We start from the raw sequence: 22,999 nt of genomic DNA on the forward strand, positions 1-22,999 counted from the left end.
TGTTCAACGCTAAGGGTGGTCTTAGGCCTGCAGCCCATAATAAGGCATACTGCAGCACCACCACCTGGCTGTTGGGTGAAGTGTAACTATTGTGCATGATGGGAAAATGTCTGAATATTGAATATAATAGGACAAAATATTATAATAGTAAGGCTAATAACACTGCAAGATTAATGGTTCTTTCATAATCTTCTTTCAAAAACAACAAACTCATGTTTTATTTTTGGTTTTATTACAAGCAGATGTACAATTAGTTGTTTGCCATTGATAGCTACAGAAAGGCTGGCAAAAATCCACATGTATCTACAGATATCAATCAGTTAAAAACTGTATAGAAAAAGACCCCAAAACTGTACATGAATTACCTTTACTACATACAGTAATATATATATATATATATATATATATATATATATATATATATATATATATATATATATATATATATATATATATATATATATACACCTTAAAGAGTGTACAGAAGTATACATAGATGTAAATATAGTCAAAGTTATGAGTGATGTCATAACACTATGTGCCGATGCATTGTAAAAGAGAAATACACATTCTGTTAAACTGTAAAGGCTGGCTGTAAAGTTCAAGCCTTACTAAGTCAGTAAAGTTATATATTAGAACAATAAACATCTACTATAGCTATTCATTTGGTCACACCTTATCCCATAGTCAATGGCTTTCAAAGTATCTTTAAAAACAAACCCAGATTTCATGTGAGAAACATGTATAATTTCAGTGCAGGAACACAGAAGAGACAATGTACTTGCATTTCTTAGTATATTAATTGACAGAAAGCAGAATTGTAAAGCTATATAGTTTCATTTGCGTGATGTATCTCTTCCCCGTGACAGTTGCAAAGATGGTGGCTAAATTAAGACAGTTCACTCAGGCTGTTTACCATTGAAAGAAATGGTATGTTACGGTCTACTTAACTGGGTGTGTCTCCCATAGACACCAATGAAACAGCAACAGCAACTCGGTCTGGTCTACTTAACTGGGTGTGTCTCCCATAGACACCAATGAAACAGCAACAGCAACTCGCTCTGGTCTACGTAGTTCATTGACATTCATTGAACCAGAAAAAAAAACGAGAAAAGAAAAGCTGCGATTGGGTGTCTCGCTTCCTCTTCTGCCTTTGACAGTTACTCTCTAGCTGTTTTGGTTGTTAGAAAACGCAATATTAATTATCTAAATAAATACAAGTCAGTGAACAGGTCTCCTCTTCTGAATACAAAAGTAACAAAACAGGATTTTTCTAAGATATACAAAAATACCTAAATGAAAGGATTCTGATCAGAACAGGGTCGCTGGCTGAAAAACACTACATTCTGACTAGGTGTCAGTATTTGGTGATCATTTCCGTTCTGGATCATGGAAACGTTCTGATGTACTGCGGTGGGTTGTCCAACATCATTCTAACAGCAACAAGCCAGCTCACAGTTGAACACGTGGGAGTTTTGTTCAATAGCATCCATCCTTGTTTGCTGATATGACTAAGATCCTAAAACACAGATAGATGTCATAATGACAGGCTTTAAGGAGTAGGCTTCTTATACATTCAATATTCTGAAGCATAGTCAGCAACACCTACAGGACTAAAACAGTAAAATGCACATACTCTCTCTTTCTCCATCTTTCTGAGGGTTTGTCACTCACAAAACCAACATTTTCCTCCAAACCAACTGACTATTGAGTTGAGCTCTAGGCTGTTTCAAACAGGAAACCTAACAGAGACAAAATGATACACAGAATATCAAACAAAGAATCTCAATACAATCAATTCTAGACAATACAGTCAACTTATAATAGCGTAGTTTGCTTCAAGTTTTCAAGCTTTTATGGAATCGGTTTCGACTGGACGAGACATCAAAACAATTAAGAGAGAGAGGCGTCATATTTCAGTTTGGAGAGTGTTGAACTGTCAGAGAAAGAGAAGTTATGCTTGTTTGATTCATAAACACACAGAGAAGCTCATTACATCCAGTTGTATGACAGAGGCAGAGCATGCAAACCAGTCAGCAACATTATAAACACCCTAAACGACTGTCTCAGTACCAGTCTCATTCATCCTCTAACTCATTAACAGATGACCACAGAAGTGCTGATAACAACACTAGTTCTCCCCATTTTTGGAGTCATCCACTTCCTTACAGCCGGTCACTCATCATTTAGTCATCCATTGTAATCATTCATTCATGAATCATTCACTAATTCATTCATTATTTGTAAACCTCATCATAGCAATGTCCAGTGTTATAGTTCTGATTGTGGTGTAATGTTCAGTGCCTTTACATTTCAGTGAAGATTCATAATACCACCTAATAACAGACGGCCATCTTAAATATCATTGCTGCTTTCAATGAAACAGACATCTGCACGCACACACACACACACACACACACACACACACACACACACAAATACTGTGTATAACAACATCCTTATCCATATATATACTTTTGTTCCTCTTGGTTTGAACAGATCCCACAATGCACCAAAGGACCACAAGATCTACTGTCAAGCAGCTAAATGTGTCTAGAAAAACCTTGGTTTTGGTACAGTCCCCCCTCCATCTCCCTTTCTCGTTCTCACTCTCCTTACACCCACCACACAGACTGTGTTCTTATGAGACGGATGGAGGGATGCATGACCGGATGAAGGAGTGAATGGATGAATGGATGAGAGGAGGAGTGGAGGATGAGAGGAGGCGGCAGTGAGGAGGAGGAGATGTAGTGAGGCTCGAGAGGACAGATCCACACGAGCATCACTTCAAAAGGAACAAGAGGAGAAACGGTAGAGGGAAAAAAAACACATGAAGAAAGAGGAGAAATTGAAACATAAAAGCATCAGAGAAGATCTGAGGGAGGGAGAGAGCACACAGTGACAGATGAGATGTTAAGACCCCTGACAGACTCTTGTGAGAGAATTACTCTTATAACACTCTTATAACACCTTCATGAGGCGTGTGAGACTTCTATGGGTATGTTCTATATTATTTATGTCAAAGAACAGAGCAAAGCAGCTAAGCATAATGTCTACATTCTACATGTTGTATTTCTGTAACAGAGATCCACTAAGGCTTCAGATCTGAATGTGAGAAATGTTAGATATCTACATGGACAACGTTAAAGCCCAGAAACAAAGTAGGTTCTCTCTCCTATCTAATACTGTCCAACAATCCTGGTGTGGTGTAAGGCAGAATCTCTTCCTCTGTCCCACCCAGTCTCAGTGTAAGGCAATAACCATTGAAAACGTATTTTCTGAGCCTTTGGTTCCAGACTACTGTGTATTTCAAAGGAAACACTGTGTAGATGTTAAGGCGGAAAAGGATTCCCATGCATACTGGTTTCCCACTGTACTTCCTTAGCACTACGTGAGGCAGGATGCCTCAGCTTCCATGTCAGGAAATGGGACGGTTACAAGGGGGAATGGAGGTATAATCACATCACTCTACAGTAGACACAAGGACAGTCTATGACACGGGATACTACACACACAGAACTGTCTCTAGTCCAGTAGAGATAAACCCCTATCACGGCCTAGCCACTTACAACTGAACTGGAAGAGACTAGTGTCTTATGGCGTGTTCCTGGATAAGAGATATGCACAGAGGCAACACCAGTTTGTTCTATAAAAAGCAGGACAGAAAGAGAGAGGAAGAGAGGAAAAGACAAAAGAAAAACAGGAAAGTGTGGTGAGTTAAAGCACATGCAATACCTCTGAACATCTTCCATTCATACTGGGCATCCCTGCTTTATGACACTTCAAATGACATCATCACTGACAGACAGTTAACAGTTGACAGACAGATACGGGGGAGTGACACACACACACACACACAAACACACACACACCCACAAACACACACCCACACCCACACAAACACACTGCAGGGTGGGTCTGAGGGGTCAGACCCACAGTAGACATTATTGGGTGGAGCCAAGGCCCTTTCCACCAATCTACAGACACTGCTTGCCTGGAGCCAAGTCTGTTCAGTTCACTCAGCTCCTTGTGCTAACAGCACCGCCCTAGGACTGTCGATCATGTGGATCGTCCTTCTGTGTGTATTTGGTGTCTGTTTGCTTTTTCAAAATGACATTGATAACTGTACGCGTCTAGATTAGGTATCTACTGTCTAGAGGACAGGTTGTTCCAGTGGTCAATTGCTCAACACTGAAATCTTGGTCTATACTTCCAGTCTAAATCAGACTAAACTCCACTCTAGACTACACCGAGGTCTCAGGCCCTGCCCAATTCTGGACGTAGCCAGCCCTAGAGTGACGGGAGTTGCCGGCGAATCGGAGGAGTGGGGTGAAAGTGCAGTAGTCGGGCCCGCCCCTCCAGTGGGTGAACATGAGTTTTTTGGTGAAGGGTTCAGACCTTCTGGGAATGGGGTTCTGGTGGTCGGCCCTCCTGCGCGTGGGCGCGTGGAGAGATGCCAGCGGGGTGAACTCCGATAGCTGGCCGTTATACAGCTTGTCTGCATTCTGTAAGGGAGGGATGGAGAGATAGGAGGAGAGAGAGGAAAGAGGGAGAGGACAGAGGAGTTATTACCTGGATCAAGGTAAGTGGTAGCCAATTCAGGTCCTCAAGGGTGTGGTGTGTGAAGGGTTTTGTTCCAGCCCAGCATTAACCTGATTTAACCATTTCAACAATTTCAACTTATCGTGGTCTTTAATTAAAAAACATTTTATTTAATCCAGTGAGTGTAAACTGGGTAGGAACAAAAGCCTGCATACGACACTCTGCTGTCTGCCAGAACCAGGAATGACCACATGGTGGACCCAGAAGACGACAAACCCCACCACTACCACTACCCCAAAACCACATCAACACAAACACACCAGACCCTGTTAGCAGAAGATGTCAGGGAGCAAAACATAAGCAAACTGAAGAAGTGAACGGTCGGTCAAAGCATGCAGCATGTCCTCAGAAAACATCAAGGTGAATACGGCTGTTCAGTCTCAGACAAACATGTCACTCTGCCGAGCTTATAACTGGATTCACTAAACATCAATCAAACCTATTGTGGATTGGTGAAAGCTAGATCCTAAACCTTGCTTTCACCTATCCAACCATACACAATTCAGTGCTGACTACCTCTAGGTGGAGGAACGAATTCAGGATGTATTCTAAATGTATAGGAACAGGGCCCAAGCCAGACCATTTGGTGTTAGGCAGGGGAGAGAGATACTAGCAGTATGAGCCTTCTGCTTAACTCAGTTGGGACTTTGGGATAGATTGAGAATTCGTCTGGTCAGGACAGGAGTCTAACCTCACAGGCTAAACAGACGGACTACATTGTTTAATTAAGGAGAGGTCTGGCCCAGAGACTTAGTACACTACAGGGGAGCCACGCATCTCCTGACATCCTACTCACTTAGCTGATGCCAATTGTGTTACCTTGAGCTCGTTACTAAACACAGGCTGCAGTACCTTCTGTAAACACTGGAGGGGGTAAGTGATCTACTTTAAAATAGTACTCGTTCCGCTGTCACAAAACAATTGCTATGGCACTGATGATAAACGTATTCAGCATTCAAAAAGAGAATGACACCTATTTGATATGGTTAACTAGTTGTGATAGCTTTACCAGGAAACATATTTAATTCATTAGGGTAATGAACAACTCTTAGACTGATGGCATAATGCTTAAAACTTCATCTGGGACTAGACAGCCTGTCAGTGTTCCACACATACACACATACACATGTACACACACACACCCTGTGTTAGTGCACCAGTTCATCTAAGGAAACCCTGACGGGAGGAAAACCTGTAAAAATGAATATGTGTGTGTGTGTGTGTGTGTGTGTGTGTGTGTGTGTGTGTGTGTGTGTGTGTGTGTGTGTGTGTGTGTGTGTGTGTGTGTGTGTGTGTGTGTGTGTGTGTGTGTGTGTGTGTGTGTGTGTGTGTTTCCATACCATAAAGTCACAGTGTTCTGGTGAAGACAAAACAAAGCAAATCCAACTGTCAGAGACCAACCAACCCCCCAGCCCTTCACCCCACTCTTCACCCAGCCCTTCACCCAGCCCTTCACCCAGCCCTTCACCCAGCTCTTCACCACACTCTTCACCGCACTCAGAGTCGGTCCCTTCTGTCTTTACCGTGGTGAGGCTAGGCCTCTGAGGTGGACAGGGCAACCCCCCCATCTAGCAGGGAGTCCCGGCTGTAGGTCATAACTCCAAAGTTTCTATCAGCCCTCATTCTCTGTGGACAGCAAGATACACACGCTCAACACACATAGATCTAAACACACACACACACACACACACACACACACACACACACACACACACACACACACACACACACACACACACAGATCTGCACAAACACAAACACACACACACACACACACACACACTCAACACAGACAGATCTGCACAAACACACACACACCAAGACTGACACTTGCCCTTTTGAAGGGGCTTCAAATTCTGTTTCATGTCAGATACGTTGTTTCTGTATTTATGAATGAGCATTCTAACCAATGCTCTTTCAAGGTACACTTAATGCACGGCACGGACATGCAAGTCAACAGGCACCTGTAAGCATTCACCACTACATGTCCATGCAGAGACACAGAGGGAGGAGAGGGCATGCGGATAGGTTGAGAGAGGGTCACCTGACCTCCTAGTCAGGTGGTTGTGTTAGAAACTGAGTCTGCTTGAAGTCTGGGAGAGCATAAAGATGGTGGACTGCTCAGAGGTAAGACATGGCCGCTTTGTCTGCCATTCCCAAGGAGACAGAGCCAGGTCAGAGGGGTCAGAGGGTAGAGGTTAAAGGTCACACAGGCCAGTAGAGAGGGCAGGCAGGGACAGAGGAGAGGAGAGAAGGGTTAAAAGGAACACTTTGTATCTTAAAAAACACTTGATGTTCACCATCAATCACTATTTCAGGAAGAGGAAAGAGGAGGGTGTTGGAAGCTCTTCCGGGTCATGGCGAGGTGAACTGAGGTCAGTAGGGAGAGGTCAGAGGAATCACTGCATACAGTAGAGACAAATGGCTCATTCAGTAGTGAGAGAAATGCCAGACAGACAGACAGACAACTCTCAGCCTTTCAGAATGGGTAACTGGTTATACAGTGTTTCCAGTGATGAGTTGTTTAAGAAGATGTGAACACTACACACTGTTTCAACAGCTCACTTACTTGAAGAAGAGCTGGAATATATCCACAGGCAGCATACAGCTAAAGTCACGGTGATACATATATATATATATATATGATATACCGTATATACACAATGGACATTTAATCCTCTGATTTTAAACATACAACCAAGAGTGTGTATGCATAATGTGTGTGTGTGTGTGTGTGTGTGTGTGTGTGTGTGTGTGCCCACCTGGATGCGTTCTGTGGTGGTGGGCCACAGGGCCCTACAGACGACCTTCTTGACCACGTCAGGCAGCAAACTGATGACGATGAGCAGGATGATGCTGAGCCAGGCCGGACCGCTGGACAACATCTGAATAAACACATAGTACATCCTCTGGTAGTTCAGGAAGGGCCTGGGGAGAGGAGAGAGGATCTAGTTATTATACATCTAGAACCTCTCAATGAACACATAGTACAACCTCTGGTAGGGACACAGAGAGGACAGGATCTATTTTGTCTATATCTATGTTTATAACATCTGCATAAACACATAGTACAACCTCTGGTAGGGAGACAGAGAAGACAAGATCTATTTCACCTATATCTATGTTTATAACATCTGCATAAACACATAGTACAACCTCTGGTAGGGAGACCGAGAAGACAATATATATTTCACCTATATCTATGTTTATAACATCTGCATAAATGCATAGTACAACCTCTGGTAACAAGGAGAACAGAAAAAAATTGGATACACTAATACATACCAAATGATGCCTCCCCATAGCAGAGAGAAGATGACGAAGAAAAGCAGCGAGCCCCAGATGACAAAGTGGTTGATCCACGTCCAGTAGTGTGTGTCCAGGGCGAGCTGTGAGATGGAGAGAGACAGTGAGACATAGAGAGATACAGAGACAAAGAGAGAGAGAGAGAGAGAGAGAGACAGAAATAGAAAGAGAGAGAGAGAGAGAGACAGAAATAGAAAGAGAGAGAGAGAGAGAGAGACAGAAATAGAAAGAGAGAGAGAGAGAGAGAGAGAGAGAGAGAGAGAGAGAGAGAGAGAGAGAGAGAGAGAGAGAGAGAGAGATGCATATCAAGAGACCAAGAGGTGGTGATGAGTAGGATGTTACTGTAAAGTAGTGCCTTCGAGGTAGTGATGGATAGCATGTTACTGTAAAGTAGTGCCTTAGCGGTGGTGATGGGTAGGATGTTACTGTACCTTTAACGTGACTGTGAACACCAGCACAGTGAAGACCAGAGTCCCAAACGTCCAGTTACCAAACATCTGTGGAGAGGAAGGTATTACAGAGAGAAATCACACATACTATTAGACATGCAGCCTTTTCAGAGGACAGTATGCTACTGTAATTACAGTCAGCCTGGACTAACTCATTTCCTTTGCATTACTACATATGTTTGTGGCTATGTTAAGCTTTTTAAATGAGCAATTATCCAGGATTAATCAATACAAAAATCACAGTTTAGTTGTATTTTCCAGAGATGTTTTTTTCATTCAGTAATATGAAGTCAAACCAGTGCAGAGATGGAAAATGGATATTAAACTATTTTCAAGCTGCTTTTATTAAAACAACAACAATATGTGCACGATTTCTCTTAATTCTGTATTTAAAGCACAGAATAACCTGAAATGACCTAAATGTGTCTATAAAATAACTATTTTGACAGATAAAACATGAGCTGTACGTTCAAATAGCTTGTGATGTTGATGGAATGCTAATACCCAAACCAACGGTGATGAGGGTCAACAACATGAAGATACCTACCAACACAGAAACCCACCTGCTTTCCTCAAGGGGGCTTAAAGGGACAATTCACCCCAATGTATGAATACACCTGACAAACTTTGACTGAGGGAGAACTATCCTTTTAACAGTCAAAATGAGCCGCTTCTTTAAAACTACTGCAAGGGCCAATGAAATGCAGTGATAGAAGAGAACCTTGAAAAACAGACTCCTTCTGTCTGTGTTGTTTATACTTCCTGTTTTCTCCCTTTCCTTTTTTCTGCCAAATATACCACCAAGACAATAAGTTAGAGATACAAGTCTAGTCAGCGCCACAGACGGCCATTTTGTTTCAAATTGCATAACTATGAAATATCCAACCTGACATGTCCTATACAACAATATCTGCCAAATGTACTTGGCCATTAATTTCCTTTGTCACATACTGTAGTCTATAGTGTATGGGTGGAACAGTGTGAACCCTAAGCTCCAATATACCGCTGCCTGAGCTAGTCTTACAGTCCTCAGCCTTGCGTTCTGACAGGAGATGACATCTTAGAGTAGGGGTAGCCAATCCTGGTCCTGGAGGGTCGCGGCGTGTACAGGCTTTTGTTCCAGCCCAGCTCTAACACACCAGATCAATTGTGTTATAGATCAATACCATTCCTTGATTATCTACAACAGGTGTGTTAAAGCTGGGCGGAAACAAAACCCTGACCTAAAAACTCAATATGAGCCGTTCTCTACCACCATCCATGGTAGATGTCTACTAGCAGAAACCGCTGTTGTACTGGACAGACAAACAACATGAGGAACTACACAATGAGACAAGAGTGGAGTTGGAGTATGGGTTTACTATTCCTACACTGATATACCTACAGCTCATTGGCCTATACAGGCAGTAGGGGTTGGATATGAGGGGATACCTATTGGATGAGGTGATGACGGGCGGTTTGGTTACGCAATGTGATGGGCAGTGGAGGAGGGGGGCGGGGAAACAGTCCAACTAAAACTAAACCAGGGTGACAGACAGATCGGGACAGGCTTACCATCTGTGTGTTGGTTGTCATTAGCTGAGGAGAGGACGAGAAGCATAAAGAACAAGCAACATAAAGGTAAGAGGAGAAGAAGAGGAGGAGGAAGAGGAAGAAAATAAAGGAATGAACTGGAAGCCAGAAAACTAAAACATCTGATATTCAAAGGAAATAAAGCAAAAACAGGCAAATCAAAGCAATCCAAAAGGTTAAAGTGATATAAATGAAGAAATATAAAAGGAGAAACGGCACAGAGAAAGATGTCTGCAGACTCAACATGCTCTCCTTTCATAGATGAATGGGAGATCCGGTCATGGTTTTATGCAAAGGATCACAGGTGAATCTGCAGGCCAGGAGATCTTATGTCATCCATTTACCTAAAATCACCACACCTTCCACAGACGACAGCTGTTCTGACTGAAGTTCTAGAATGTTGTTCACTAACATGAATTCAATGTCAAATGAACTCAAAGGTCCATGTTGAATTGTGGGTAAAAGCTGGGTCAAAACTTGATGAAAAGTATGTACATTGATGAGAATTACGTACGTCGATCCAACCTGTGTGTGACCAGTGAATTCACTCATAACCCACAGTCACAATCAGCCACTCCACTCCACATCACATTCACTGGACAGTCCTTCAAAGCAGGAAAATAAACACTTGACATGGGCTTGGAGAAGTGCAGTATGATCAGACGATCATTACATACATCACACCAACATATACTCTTTAACGCATTACAACAGTAGCCACGGCGACGGTGTCTTTACCTGTCCGTTGCTGGTGAAGGTGCTGTTGTTGAACAGGAAGTAAGAACCAAAGAAGAAGACGATGGCGTCGAACAACCCCAGAAAGGTCCAGTAGATGAAAATGGGCCAACGCAGGAGAGAGTTCTTAGCTATGTCCCTGTAGAGAGGAAACATTACAGTACACATTATATACAGTAAATATAGGAGGGAGTTCTTAGCTATGTCCCTGTAGAGAGGAAACATTACAGTACACATTATATACAGTAAATATAGGAGGGAGTTCTGAGCTATGTCCCTGTAGAGAGGAAACATTACAGTACACATTATATACAGTAAATATAGGAGAGAGTTCTGAGCTATGTCCCTGTAGAGAGGAAACATTACAGTACACATTATATACAGTAAATATAGGAGGGAGTTCTGAGCTATGTCCCTGTAGAGAGGAAACATTACAGTACACATTATATACAGTAAATATAGGAGAGAGTTCTGAGCTATGTCCCTGTAGAGAGGAAACATTACAGTACACATTATATACAGTAAATATAGGAGGGAGTTCTTAGCTATGTCCCTGTAGAGAAGAGATAAGAGATCCATGGTATCTGATGACCAGACACCTGAGCATAATGCTTGCATTACATTAGTCTATATACTATGCATTTTTGGATTTAACTAGATGGTTATGTTTTCCCATTCATCTGTAGATTCCTTTCAATCATACTAATGTCTGACACATTTAGATTTTGGGGTGAATTGTCCCTTTAACGAGAAGAATTCCAAGCTAACAGCAATCCCACTTTCTATTAGTCTCCAGAACTAAAACAGCATTCCTCCACCACAACCGTGAGCAAGGCAGCATTGATTTAACAGTTAGCTGACAAATCCAGGCATGGAGGAATGACCTGACGCCAGTCAGATGCCTTTCTGCCTGATTCCTTGTTGGTCTACATTTTCCACACAATTACCCATAGGTAGCTAGCAGGAAAATGAAGTATTGATTGTCACCTGGCAGAAAGAGGAAAAACAAACAAAAACATCAAGCATTTACTGGCAACACCACTGAACGATGTGAGCTTTACACTGTATATATGGATTCACAAACAAGTGTGTCTACGTGATTCTATTATTATCTTGTAACATCTTGAGAATGTGAATTCGGCTGTTGTTTAGTAACAGAGTTCATATGAGGAGAGAGATGGCAGTCACAGTTTGAGAGAGCTGATAGGATTTTACAGTTATCTGCTCAGTATGATCTGAGGAAACGCTGTGGAAGAGATCAACTGAGGAACATTCCCAATGTGAGATTTTCTAAGTCTACAGAAATGTGTCACATCACACTATTGCATGCTGGGACAGGCAGTTTGTGGGTAGCACCTACACTATATATACAAAAGTATGTGGACACAACTTCAAATTAATGGATTCAGCTATTTCAGCCACACCCATTGCTGACAGGTGTACACTACCGTTCAAAAGTAGTGCCGAGTGCTGAAGCGCGTAGCACATAAAAATAGTCTGTCCTCGGTTGCAACACTCACTACCGAGTTCCAAACTGCCTCTGGAAGCAACATAAGCACATGAACTGTTCGTCGGAAGCTTCGTGAAATGGGTTTCCATGGCCGAGCAGACGCATACAAGCCTAAAATCACCGATTGATGGTAGCTGAAGGATGGGATTAAAAACAAACAAAATAGTGCCAACTGTAAAGTTTAGTGGAGGAATAATGGTCTGGGGCTGTTGTTCATTGTTTGGGCTAGGCCCCTTATTTCCAGTGAAAGGAGATCTTAACGCTACAGCATACAATGCCATTCTAGATGATTCTGTGCTTCCACCTTTGTGGCAACAGCTTGGGGAAGGCCCTTTCCTGTTTCAGCATGACAATGCCCCCGTGCACAAAGCGAGGCTCAAACAGAAATGGTTTGTCGAGATCGGTGTGGAAGAACTTGACTGGCCTGAACAGAGCCCTGACCTCAACCCCATCAAACACTTTTGGGATGAATTGGAACGCCAACTGTAAGCCAGCTTAATCGCCCAACATCAGTGCCCGACCTCACAAATGCTCTTCTTGCTGAAAGGAAGCAAGTCCCTGTAGCAATGTTCCAACATCTAGTGGAAAGTCTTCCCAGTAGAGTGGAGGCTGTTATAGCAGCAAAGAGGGGGGACCAACTCCATATTAATGCCCATGATTTTGGAGTGAGATGTTCGACGAGCAGGTGTCCATATACTTTGGTCATGTAGTATACCTGTAGAGGGAGGGGTCTTTCTTGAGGATGTCCATGTTGATGTGCTGCTCGATGAGGCTGAAGAGCAGGATGGGTAGAGAGGTAAAGCTGATATTGTACAGTGTCAGATAGGCTGTGTCATACAGCGGCTGGGGAGAGACAGTATGGTAGAGAACAACCAAGATCAGTCATTTAAAACAATATTTATATCTTACTCATTTGTCATGCATTCTTAACCAGAGAAAAACAATTCAAACTTCTCCACCAAGTCATGGTTTAAAGTACTACAATTTTGGGCACATCTTTTATGTACCTGTTGGGAGAAGCCACAGAAGAACTGGTAGAGGAACTGAGGGAAGATGAAGGCGACATTCTGAGGAAAAAGAACATAATGTTTAAAATGCTTAATCATCAGTAATCGTATGTTACTTTTAGTGAGAAAACACTGACTTTGTAGAAGAAGTACTGGACAAGCTCTGAGATGCGGACGTAGTAGTAGTGTCCGTGAACCAGCAGCATCTTCTTCAGGTGTTTGAACTTCGGGATGGCGTAGTCGCTGTTCCGCGCTGCCTGGCGACCCTCTTTACCCATGATGCCTTAGGGGAGGACATGACTGAGCGCTTTTACCATTTGTTATGCGAGTAATATACATGAATAAAAATATATAAAACTATATTCAAATATATATATAAAATCAACCAATCTAAATCCTATTCAAATAACTTTATTGAAAAGAGGTTAATTTACAGTGGAAACAGGGTAATACTAACCGATGCCCACGTGAGCCTCCAGGATCATGCTAACATCATTAGCCCCGTCTCCAATGGCTAGTGTGATGGGGTGTTCTGGAGACGATTTGATCAGCTTCACAATCTGGCAACACAACGTTTCAGGATCAGTGAGATAACCGTTTTTTAAAATCTGTAATTCATCAAAGAAGATATGTCTAATACAGACAATCTTTGTAAAGAGAGTTAGTGCTAAACCTACAGACATTGTTATATGAAACTAACCACTGTATATTAACGTGACAGAGAGGATACATGTAGTAGTAAAACTTCCTATGTGAATTTCACTCCATATTACATCACAGCCCATATTCCTCTGCCTCCTAGCACAGTGGAGGAGAACTAGAGGGAAGGGTGGTATTGTGCAGTAAGAGATAGTGACGGTCATATCAGACAGAGATCAATAGAACTCCTCAGTGAGAGATAGTGACGGTCAAATCAGACAGAGCTCAATAGAACTCCTCAGTGAGAGATAGTGACAGTCATATCAGACAGAGCTCAATAGAACTCCTCAGTGAGAGATAGTGACAGTCATATCAGACAGAGCTCAATAGAACTCCTCAGTGAGAGATAGTGACAGTCATATCAGACAGAACTCAATAGAACTCCTCAGTAAGAGATAGTGACAGTCAAATCAGACAGAGATCAATAGAACTCCTCAGTGAGAGATAGTGACAGTCATATCAGACAGAACTCAATAGAACCCCTCAATAAGAGATAGTGACAGTCATATCAGACAGAGCTCAATATAACTCCTCAGTAAGAGATAGTGAGTCATATCAGACAGAGCTCAATAGAACTCCTCAGTAAGAGATAGTGAGTCATATCAGACAGAGCTCAATAGAACTCCTCAGTAAGAGATAGTGAGTCATATCAGACAAAGCTCAATAAAACTCCTCATCAGTAAGAGATAGTGACAGTCATATCAGACAGAGCTCAATAGAACTCCTCAGTAAGAGATAGAGTCATATCAGACAAAGCTAAATAGAACTCCTCATCAGTAAGAGATAGTGACAGTCATATCAGACAGAGCTCAATAGAACTCCTCAGTAAGAGATAGTGAGTCATATCAGACAAAGCTCAATAGAACTCCTCATCAGTAAGAGATAGTGACAGTCATATCAGACAGAGCTCAATATGACTCCTCAGTATGAGATAGTGACAGCCATGTCAGACAGAGCTGAATATAATATACTGTAACTCCTCAGTACCAAATAACGTATGCTATGACAGGTGGGGTCTAATGTGAGAGAAAGAGAGAGAGAAGAGAGGGAGACAGAAAGGTTATGGGTGGAAGAGAAATAGAGTAGAGAGAGAGCGAGAGAGGGAGAGAGGGAGAGAGCGAGAGAGGGGGAGAGGGAGAGAGGGAGAGAGCGAGAGAGGGAGAGAGGGCCAACAGTCTGGAGTGGCACTAATTGGTGACCGGAGACCAGAGGTGGGGGAGGGAGGGAGGTAGTGGAGTCCAGTAGAGAGGTAAAACATCAACCAGCTCAACACTCCATCAGACCGTGTCAGTGCTTCCTTCACTTAACCTAGCCATGATGGATCACATGACACCAAAGTCATGTTAGTCAGAAATAGGTGTAGAAACGTGTCGTTTGAAATAACTCGGCTACCTGTGCTTTCTGGAGGGGCGCCATGCGGCAGCAGAGCACAGCGCTGCAGTTCCTACAGATCTCCAGGAAGATCTCCTTGTAGTTCCCCTGACTGGAGTCCTCCTGACTGGGCTTCAGCACCGCAGACAGGGTGGCCCCGTCGATGATCAGACCGTAGTCCACACAGTCAGCAGACAAACTGGACACACACACACAGATACACACGTTAACACACACAGTCTTTAACTAACCTTGTGGGGACACACAATTTATAACCATTCAAAATCCTATTCTCCCTAACTCCTAACCCTAAACCTAACTTTAACCCTAACCCCAAAACCTAACCTTAACCCTTAACCTAAACCTAACCCTAAACCTAATTCTAACCCTAATTCTACCTTAACCCTAAACCCCCTAGACTAACAAAATGTCCCCAGTTGGTAAAATGTCTGTATGTTTACTATTCTTGTGGGGACTTCTGGTCCCCACAAGTATAGTTAAACACGTCCAAGTGCTTGTGCACGTGTGTGTGTGTGTGTGTGTGTGTGTGTGTGTGTGTGTGTGTGTGTGTGTGTGTGTGTGTGTGTGTGTGTGTGTGTGTGTGTGTGTGTGTGTGTGTGTGTGTGTTGGGATCCCGGCACCCACCCTGAGAAGGTGTCTCTGGTCATGCTACCATGCTGTCTGAGTACGGTTTTACTCAGGTCAAACAGAACGTCATGTAGACTCTGTTCCTCGGTGCGTTTGGTGGTCAGCTCCAGTATCTGTGTGGAGCGGCGGAACAGCTTGCTAGCGTAACAAGTAGCCGCTGCCGTCTCCATCTTGTCTCCGGTCAGCACCCACACCTTCATCCCAGCCTTCTGGAGAGACTCGATGGTGTCCGCTGCCTTGTCCTGGAGCCTGGAGAACAGGCAACATAATGTCAGGCAGCAGTCAATGAAGCAAAGCTGTACATGGTCATCAGCAGTCAATGAAGCAACGCTGTACATGGTCATCAGCAGTCAATGGAGCAACGCTGTACATGGTTATCAGCAGTCAATGGAGCAACGCTGTACATGGTCATCAGCAGTCAATGGAGCAACGCTGTACATGGTCATCAGCAGTCAATGGAGCAACGCTGTACATGGTCATCAGCAGTCAATGGAGCAACGCTGTACATGGTTATCAGCAGTCAATGGAGCAACGCTGTACATGGTCATCAGCAGTCAATGGAGCAACGCTGTACATGGTCATCAGCAGTCAATGGAGCAACGCTGTACATGGTCATCAGCAGTCAATGGAGCAACGCTGTACATGGTCATCAGCAGTCAATGGAGCAACGCTGTACATGGTCATCAGCAGTCAATGGAGCAACGCTGTACATGGTCATCAGCAGTCAATGGAGCAACGCTGTACATGGTCATCAGCAGTCAATGGAGCAACGCTGTACATGGTCATCAGCAGTCAATGGAGCAACGCTGTACATGGTCATCAGCAGTCAATGGAGCAACGCTGTACATGGTCATCAGCAGTCAATGGAGCAACGCTGTACATGGTCATCAGCAGTCAATGGAGCAACGCTGTACATGGTCATCAGCAGTCAATGAAGCAACGCTGTACATGGTCATCAGCAGTCAACGGAGCAACGCTGTACATGGTCATTAGCAGTCAACGGAGCAACGCTGTACATGGTCATTAGCAGACAATGGAGCAACGCTGTACATGGTCATCAGCAGTCAATGGAGCAACGCTGTAGATGGTCATCAGCAGTCAATGGAGCAACGCTGTAGATGGTCATCAGCAGTCAATGGAGCAACGCTGTACATGGTCATCAGCAGTCAATGGAGCAACGCTGTACATGGTCATCAGCAGTCAATGGAGCAACGCTGTACATGGTCATCAGCAGTCAATGGAGCAACGCTGTACATGGTCATCAGCAGTCAATGGAGCAACGCTGTACATGGTCATCAGCAGTCAATGGAGCAACGCTGTACATGGTCATCAGCAGTCATTGGAGCAACGCTGTACATGGTCATCAGCAGTCAATGAAGCAACGCTGTACATGGTCATCAGCAGTCAATGGAGCAACGCTGTACATGGTCATCAGCAGTCAATGAAGCAACGCTGTAGATGGTCATCAGCAGTCAATGGAGCAACGCTGTACATGGTCATCAGACTGAACGCTGCATTCTGTCAATCTTTCAATAGTTTTTCTAAATCTCTAAATTCTACCACATCCATACAGAGCAGAGATGATTTGTTCAGGTTTAGAATACAAGTAGAATGGAATGGTGCAGACACAAACAGTTTAGAATACAAGTAGAATGGAATGGTGAAGACACAAACAGTTTAGAATAAAAGTAGAATGGAATGGTGCAGACACAAACAGTTTAGAATACAAGTAGAATGGAATGGTGCAGACACAAACAGTTTAGAATACAAGTAGAATGGAATGGTGCAGACACAAACAGTTTAGAATACAAGTAGAATGGAATGGTGCAGACACAAACAGTTTAGAATAAAATTCCTACACCAACTATCTCCAGTAAGATACCATTGTCAAAACGTAGTGTAGTTCTGTTTTACACTGTAAAAGTATCACTCACTATCTAAATGTAGTTAAGTACAGTACAGTCGTGGCCAAAAGTTTTGAGAATGACACAAATCTTAATTTTCAGTTTGTATGATGGCAATGTGCACATTCTCCAGAATGTTATGACGAGTGATCAGATGAATTGCAATTAATTGCAAAAGGTACAGGGATTGGACTGCTGAGGACTGAGGTAAAGTCATTTTCTCTGATGAATCCCCTTTCTGATTGTTTGGGGCATCCGGAAAAAATCTTGTCCGGAAAAGACAAGGTGAGCGCTACCATCAGTCCTGTGTCATGCCAACAGTAAAGCATCCTGAGACCATTCATGTGTGGGGTTGCTTCTCAGCCAAGGGAGTGGCCTCACTCACAATTTTGCCTAAGAACACAGCCATGAATAAAGAATGGTACCAAGACATCCTCCGAGAGCAACTTCTCCCAACCATCCAGGAACAGTTTGGTGACTAACAATGCCTTTTCCAGCACGATGAAGCACCTTGCCATAAGGCAAAAGTGATAACTAAGTGGCTCGGTGAACAAAACATCGATGTTTTGGGTCCATGGCCAGGAAACTCCCCAGACCTTAATCGCTTTGAGAACTTGTGGTCAATCCTCAAGAGGCGGGTGGACAAACAAAAACCCACAAATTCTGACAAACTCCAAGCCTTGATTATGCAAGAATAGGCTGCCATCAGTCAGGATGTGGCCAGAAGTTAATTGACAGCATGCCAGGGCAGATTGCAGAGCTCTTGAAAAAGAACAGTCAACACTGCAAATATTGACTCTTTGCATCAACTTCATGTAATTGTCAATAAAAGCCTTTGACACTTATGAAATGCTTGTAATTATACTTCAGTATTCCATAGTAACATCTGACAAAAATATCTAAAGACACTGAAGCAGAAAACTTTGTGAAAATTAATATTTGTGTCATTCTCAAAACCTTTGGCCACAACTGTACACAGGAGGCTGGTGGCCCCTTAATTGGGGAGGACAGGCTTGTGGTAATGGCTGGAGCGAAATTAGTGGAATGGTATCAAATACATCAAATGTGTGGTTTCCATGTGTTTGATGCCATTCCATTCTCTCCGTCAGAGCCAATATTATGGGCCGTCCTCCCCTCAGCAGCCTCCACTGGTACAGTAAATTGGCTTTGGGGTGTTGAGCTGGAGTGGGTTTGGGGAGTTGGTTTGTTGCAGCAGCAGTCCAACGTCACAGAGCAGGGAAGTCTATAACGAAGCTGCAGTGCAGATAGGATTCACAGCTCCCTACACCGCTGCTGCCTGCCAACCAACTAATTACTACCACAGCCCAGGAGTCACAGACAATCACACACAGACGGACGGACGGAAAAACAAACGGACAGAAAAACAGAAAGACACACACACACACGTACACGCATCAACATGCACACACAACGACAGATGTGAAGGAAGATGGTGAGACTAAAACGCTACACACTGACTAACACACAGATAGACAGATAGCGAAGTGTGTGAGAGAAAGGCAGAGTGATGGGCTGTGAAGCCGACCTGATACCAGAGTAAAACCTCTGGTGCTTCAGCATGACGTCTGTGCTGACAGACAGAAGAGCAGCAAGAGACCCCACTTCATCAGCTGCTATGGATGTCTGGCAGAGATCAATAACAGTGGAACTCTAATGTGGTTATCTGCTCATTAGCTGGCTGCACTGGGGACTCACACACACAACATATTGACTGACTGACTACTGAAGCTACTGTTCATGTTGAGGTTAATGTTGAGGTTAAGCCTGAGAGACTGCAGCTAACTAATATTACTGGTTCACAGGCTGCTTTGGGAAAGAACAAGTACCATCATTACAGGAATGGTCAGCCCTATAGTTCAACAATGTGATTCGTTCAATAGCTAAAATCATTACAGGAATGGTCAGCCCTATAGTTCAACAATGTGATTCGTTCAATAGCTAAAATCATTACAGGAATGGTCAGCCCTATAGTTCAACAATGTGATTTGTTTAATAGCTAAAATCATTACAGGAATGGTCAGCCCTATAGTTCAACAATGTGATTCGTTCAATAGCTAAAATCATTACAGGAATGGTCAGCCCTATAGTTCAACAATGTGATTCGTTCAATAGCTAAAATCATTACAGGAATGGTCAGCCCTATAGTTCAACAATGTGATTCGTTCAATAGCTAAAATCATTACAGGAATGGTCAGCCCTATAGTTCAACAATGTGATTCGTTCAATAGCTAAAATCCGTACAGGAATGGTCAGCCCTATAGTTCAACAATGTGATTTGTTTAATAGCTAACATCCTAGACCGGGTCAGTGAGTCCAATTGTCAATAATTAACCATGCAAACTAGGGCTTGGAGAGTGAGGTTGACTTTCAGTTGAACCAAATCAAATTGTATTAGTCACATGCGCCGAATACAACAGGTGTAGACCTTACAGTGAAATGCCCCTAACCAACAGTGCAGTTTCGAAAAATCCGGAAAAGAATAAGAGATAAAAGTAACAAGTAATTAAAGGGCAGCAGCAAAATAAATACTCTGCAGTTGCTAATCTACTCCGTCTCTCTAGCCCCATACATTGTTAACTCTAAAGAGATTTGCCCTTAATATAACTCTTCTGTCCAGAATATAGAAATATAATTAGTAGAAGCAATAGATCTAAAATCCACAAGATAGTGGTTCTGATTCTACGTTGTGATTCTAGATCGGTACCTGTCCTCGACAGCGGTGGCTCCATGAATATATAAATAGAATTGGGTAGAAAAGACAATGTAGATTGTATGATTCTATGCTGCTGTGGTTCCAGAACGTTACCTGTCCTCCACGGCGGTGGCCCCCAGCAGTATGAAGTCCTTCTCAATGAGGTCATAGGCCTCGGCCAGCTTCCTGTCTCGGTCCTGCAGGGCCAGCTTGGCGCTGTTCAGCAGGTGACACGTCTCCTCGTACTGAGCCACGCTCAACTTCCTGTACGCCACGCACAGTGTCCGTAGACCCTCCTGAAGAGAGAGAGAGAAATAGAGAGAGCGAGAGATAATTATGTTATGCTTTGATATGATTACTGGACACTGATGTTGCAGTTGACAATCCAATAATAACAATTATTCCACTGTTCTGTTAGCTTCTTTTCCCATTAAAAACAGTCAATGACATCACTGACAGAGCAGTGGGTTACAAAAAGCTGCAGTTTGCACAGACTAGCATCGAGGGATGTCCAACTGGGCAGAGTTTCCATACCAGTTTAGTCTGTGCCAGTAGACTTATGACCTTGACCTTTCACATAAGCAAACACACGCACACACATACACATACACATACACACACAAACGGGTCGGCACCACTGCCAACGGCAACACAAACTGCATCCACAATTATGTCATCCTTGGCAACCAGCCTGTCCTGATTCTGTCAGTGTGGAGTTGGAGAGATTGGGCCAGAGCCACGGACACACTGGGATCAGTAGACTACCTTCACGTTGGCACCAAACACTCCACAATGACAGTCAATCACCATCTCAGTTACATTCCATATACAACTGTCTTGGAACTTTTGGTGGCCAACATCTTAAGTAAGGACACTACCACTAAAAGATACAAGAATCAGATAGCATTTAGCAGGGTCTACCATACAGCCATATGACAATATACACCTCAAGCAAAGCAAAAATGAAAGTCAAAAATGCATTTGAGGCCAGCAACTCTGGAAGTGTGATTTTGGAGCTACTTTAGGACAACGGCCTGTAGTGTCAGATAGTGGCTGTATGTGTGTGTGTCCTTACCACAGCGTTGTGCTCCACTCTGGCTTTGACCTGCTCCACCTTGCCAGAGATCACCCGGGGGAAGATGGAGGAGTCGGCCCCTTTACAGAACAGGTAGTACTCCCCTGTGGACAACCACACAGTTAAAACAGGTTCCTCATTAGCAGAGAGAAGCATCATTAGTTTGCAGCAGTGTGTGGCAGACAACACCAGAGATGTTCCTCAGTGAGAATGACTCTACCGTCATTAGTATGCCTTCTGCCTGTTGACCTCCTAGCACACATATGGCCCTCTCTATTAGCATACAGTGTACACACACACACACACACACACACACACACACACACACACACACACACACACACACACACACACACACACACACACACACACACACACACACACACACACACACACACACACACACACACACACACACACACACACACAGAATAATAACTGGGTCGCCGTAGTAATGACTGCTTTCATCTATAAAAAGCACCAGCCACTCCCATACAGATACATCTAGTCTCTATGTTCTAATATTATAATGGTAGTAATTGTACTATAGTACAGTACCTCTAGTTTCTATGTTCTAGTATCATAATGGTAGTAATTGTACTATTGTACAGTACCTCTAGTTTCTGTGTTCTAGTATCATAATGGTAGGAATTGTACTATAGTACAGTACCTCTAGTTTCTGTGTTCTAGTATCATAATGGTAGTAATTGTACTATAGTACAGTAACATCTAGTTTCTGTGTTCTAGTATCATAATGGTAGTAATTGCACTATAGTACAGTACCTGTGGTGGACCTGACGATAACACTCATTCTCCTTCTCACAGAGTCAAAGGTCAATACCTCCAGCAGCTCAAACCTGGATGCAAGAGGGAGAGAGAGGTTGGGTTACTGACCACACACACACACACACACACACACACACACACACACACACACACACACACACACACACACACACACAAAGATAAACTGATACCCACAGGGCATGGCTGGAGTAATGGACACTCACTGACCTCTCAACCTCATCCTCCCTATTGAGAATCTCCATGTGACTGTCCTTCAGCCGCAGATAGGTGAAGCCAAGCCTGGGGGAAAGAGGAATGTACCATTACTGTCAGAACAGGGGAGGAGGTTAAACTGCAGTTAAATGTATGGCTATACAGTGCATTCGGGAAAGTATTCAGACCCCTTGACTTTTTCCATATTTTGTTACGTTACATACAGCCTAATTCTTAAATGGATTACATTTATGTAAATAAGGTATTTTGGTTTTTTATTTATAATAAAAAAACTGTTTTCGCTTCGTCATTATGGGCTATTGTGTGTAGATTGATGAGGAAAAACTATTATTTAATACATTTTAGAATAAGGCTGTAACATAACAAAATGTGGAAAAAGGGAAGGGGT

At 43.2% G+C, this 22,999-nt stretch overlaps 1 protein-coding gene across 5 annotated transcripts in view; it reads right to left on the bottom strand.

Moving 5' to 3' along the window:
• Positions 1-232: 232 nt before the first annotated feature.
• LOC129840224 (phospholipid-transporting ATPase IH-like) overlaps positions 233-22,999 on the bottom strand; it is an 80,557-nt gene continuing 57,790 nt past the window's right edge. Inside the window, exons 14-30 of one of the 5 annotated variants that reach the window (XM_055907903.1) lie at positions 22,606-22,677; positions 22,375-22,448; positions 21,592-21,695; positions 20,631-20,812; positions 15,897-16,148; positions 15,273-15,450; positions 13,639-13,741; positions 13,319-13,464; positions 13,182-13,241; positions 12,890-13,017; positions 10,668-10,803; positions 9,912-9,935; positions 8,340-8,405; positions 7,888-7,991; positions 7,365-7,530; positions 6,126-6,228; positions 4,416-4,505 (exon numbers count right to left, since the gene is read on the bottom strand). In XM_055907903.1, the coding sequence (XP_055763878.1) occupies positions 6,136-6,228; positions 7,365-7,530; positions 7,888-7,991; positions 8,340-8,405; positions 9,912-9,935; positions 10,668-10,803; positions 12,890-13,017; positions 13,182-13,241; positions 13,319-13,464; positions 13,639-13,741; positions 15,273-15,450; positions 15,897-16,148; positions 20,631-20,812; positions 21,592-21,695; positions 22,375-22,448; positions 22,606-22,677 (1,888 nt within the window). In that variant the 3' untranslated portion in view covers positions 4,416-4,505; positions 6,126-6,135. Of the gene's footprint in view, positions 4,506-6,125; positions 6,229-6,259; positions 6,750-7,364; positions 7,531-7,887; positions 7,992-8,339; positions 8,406-9,911; positions 9,936-10,667; positions 10,804-12,889; positions 13,018-13,181; positions 13,242-13,318; positions 13,465-13,638; positions 13,742-15,272; positions 15,451-15,896; positions 16,149-20,630; positions 20,813-21,591; positions 21,696-22,374; positions 22,449-22,605; positions 22,678-22,999 lie in introns of those variants that run through there. The other 4 variants (XM_055907904.1, XM_055907901.1, XM_055907902.1 and 1 more) reach the window with 4 other exon arrangements.

The sequence above is a fragment of the Salvelinus fontinalis genome, chromosome 41 (assembly GCF_029448725.1).
Source record: "Salvelinus fontinalis isolate EN_2023a chromosome 41, ASM2944872v1, whole genome shotgun sequence".
Classification (NCBI taxonomy): Eukaryota; Metazoa; Chordata; class Actinopteri; order Salmoniformes; family Salmonidae; genus Salvelinus; species Salvelinus fontinalis.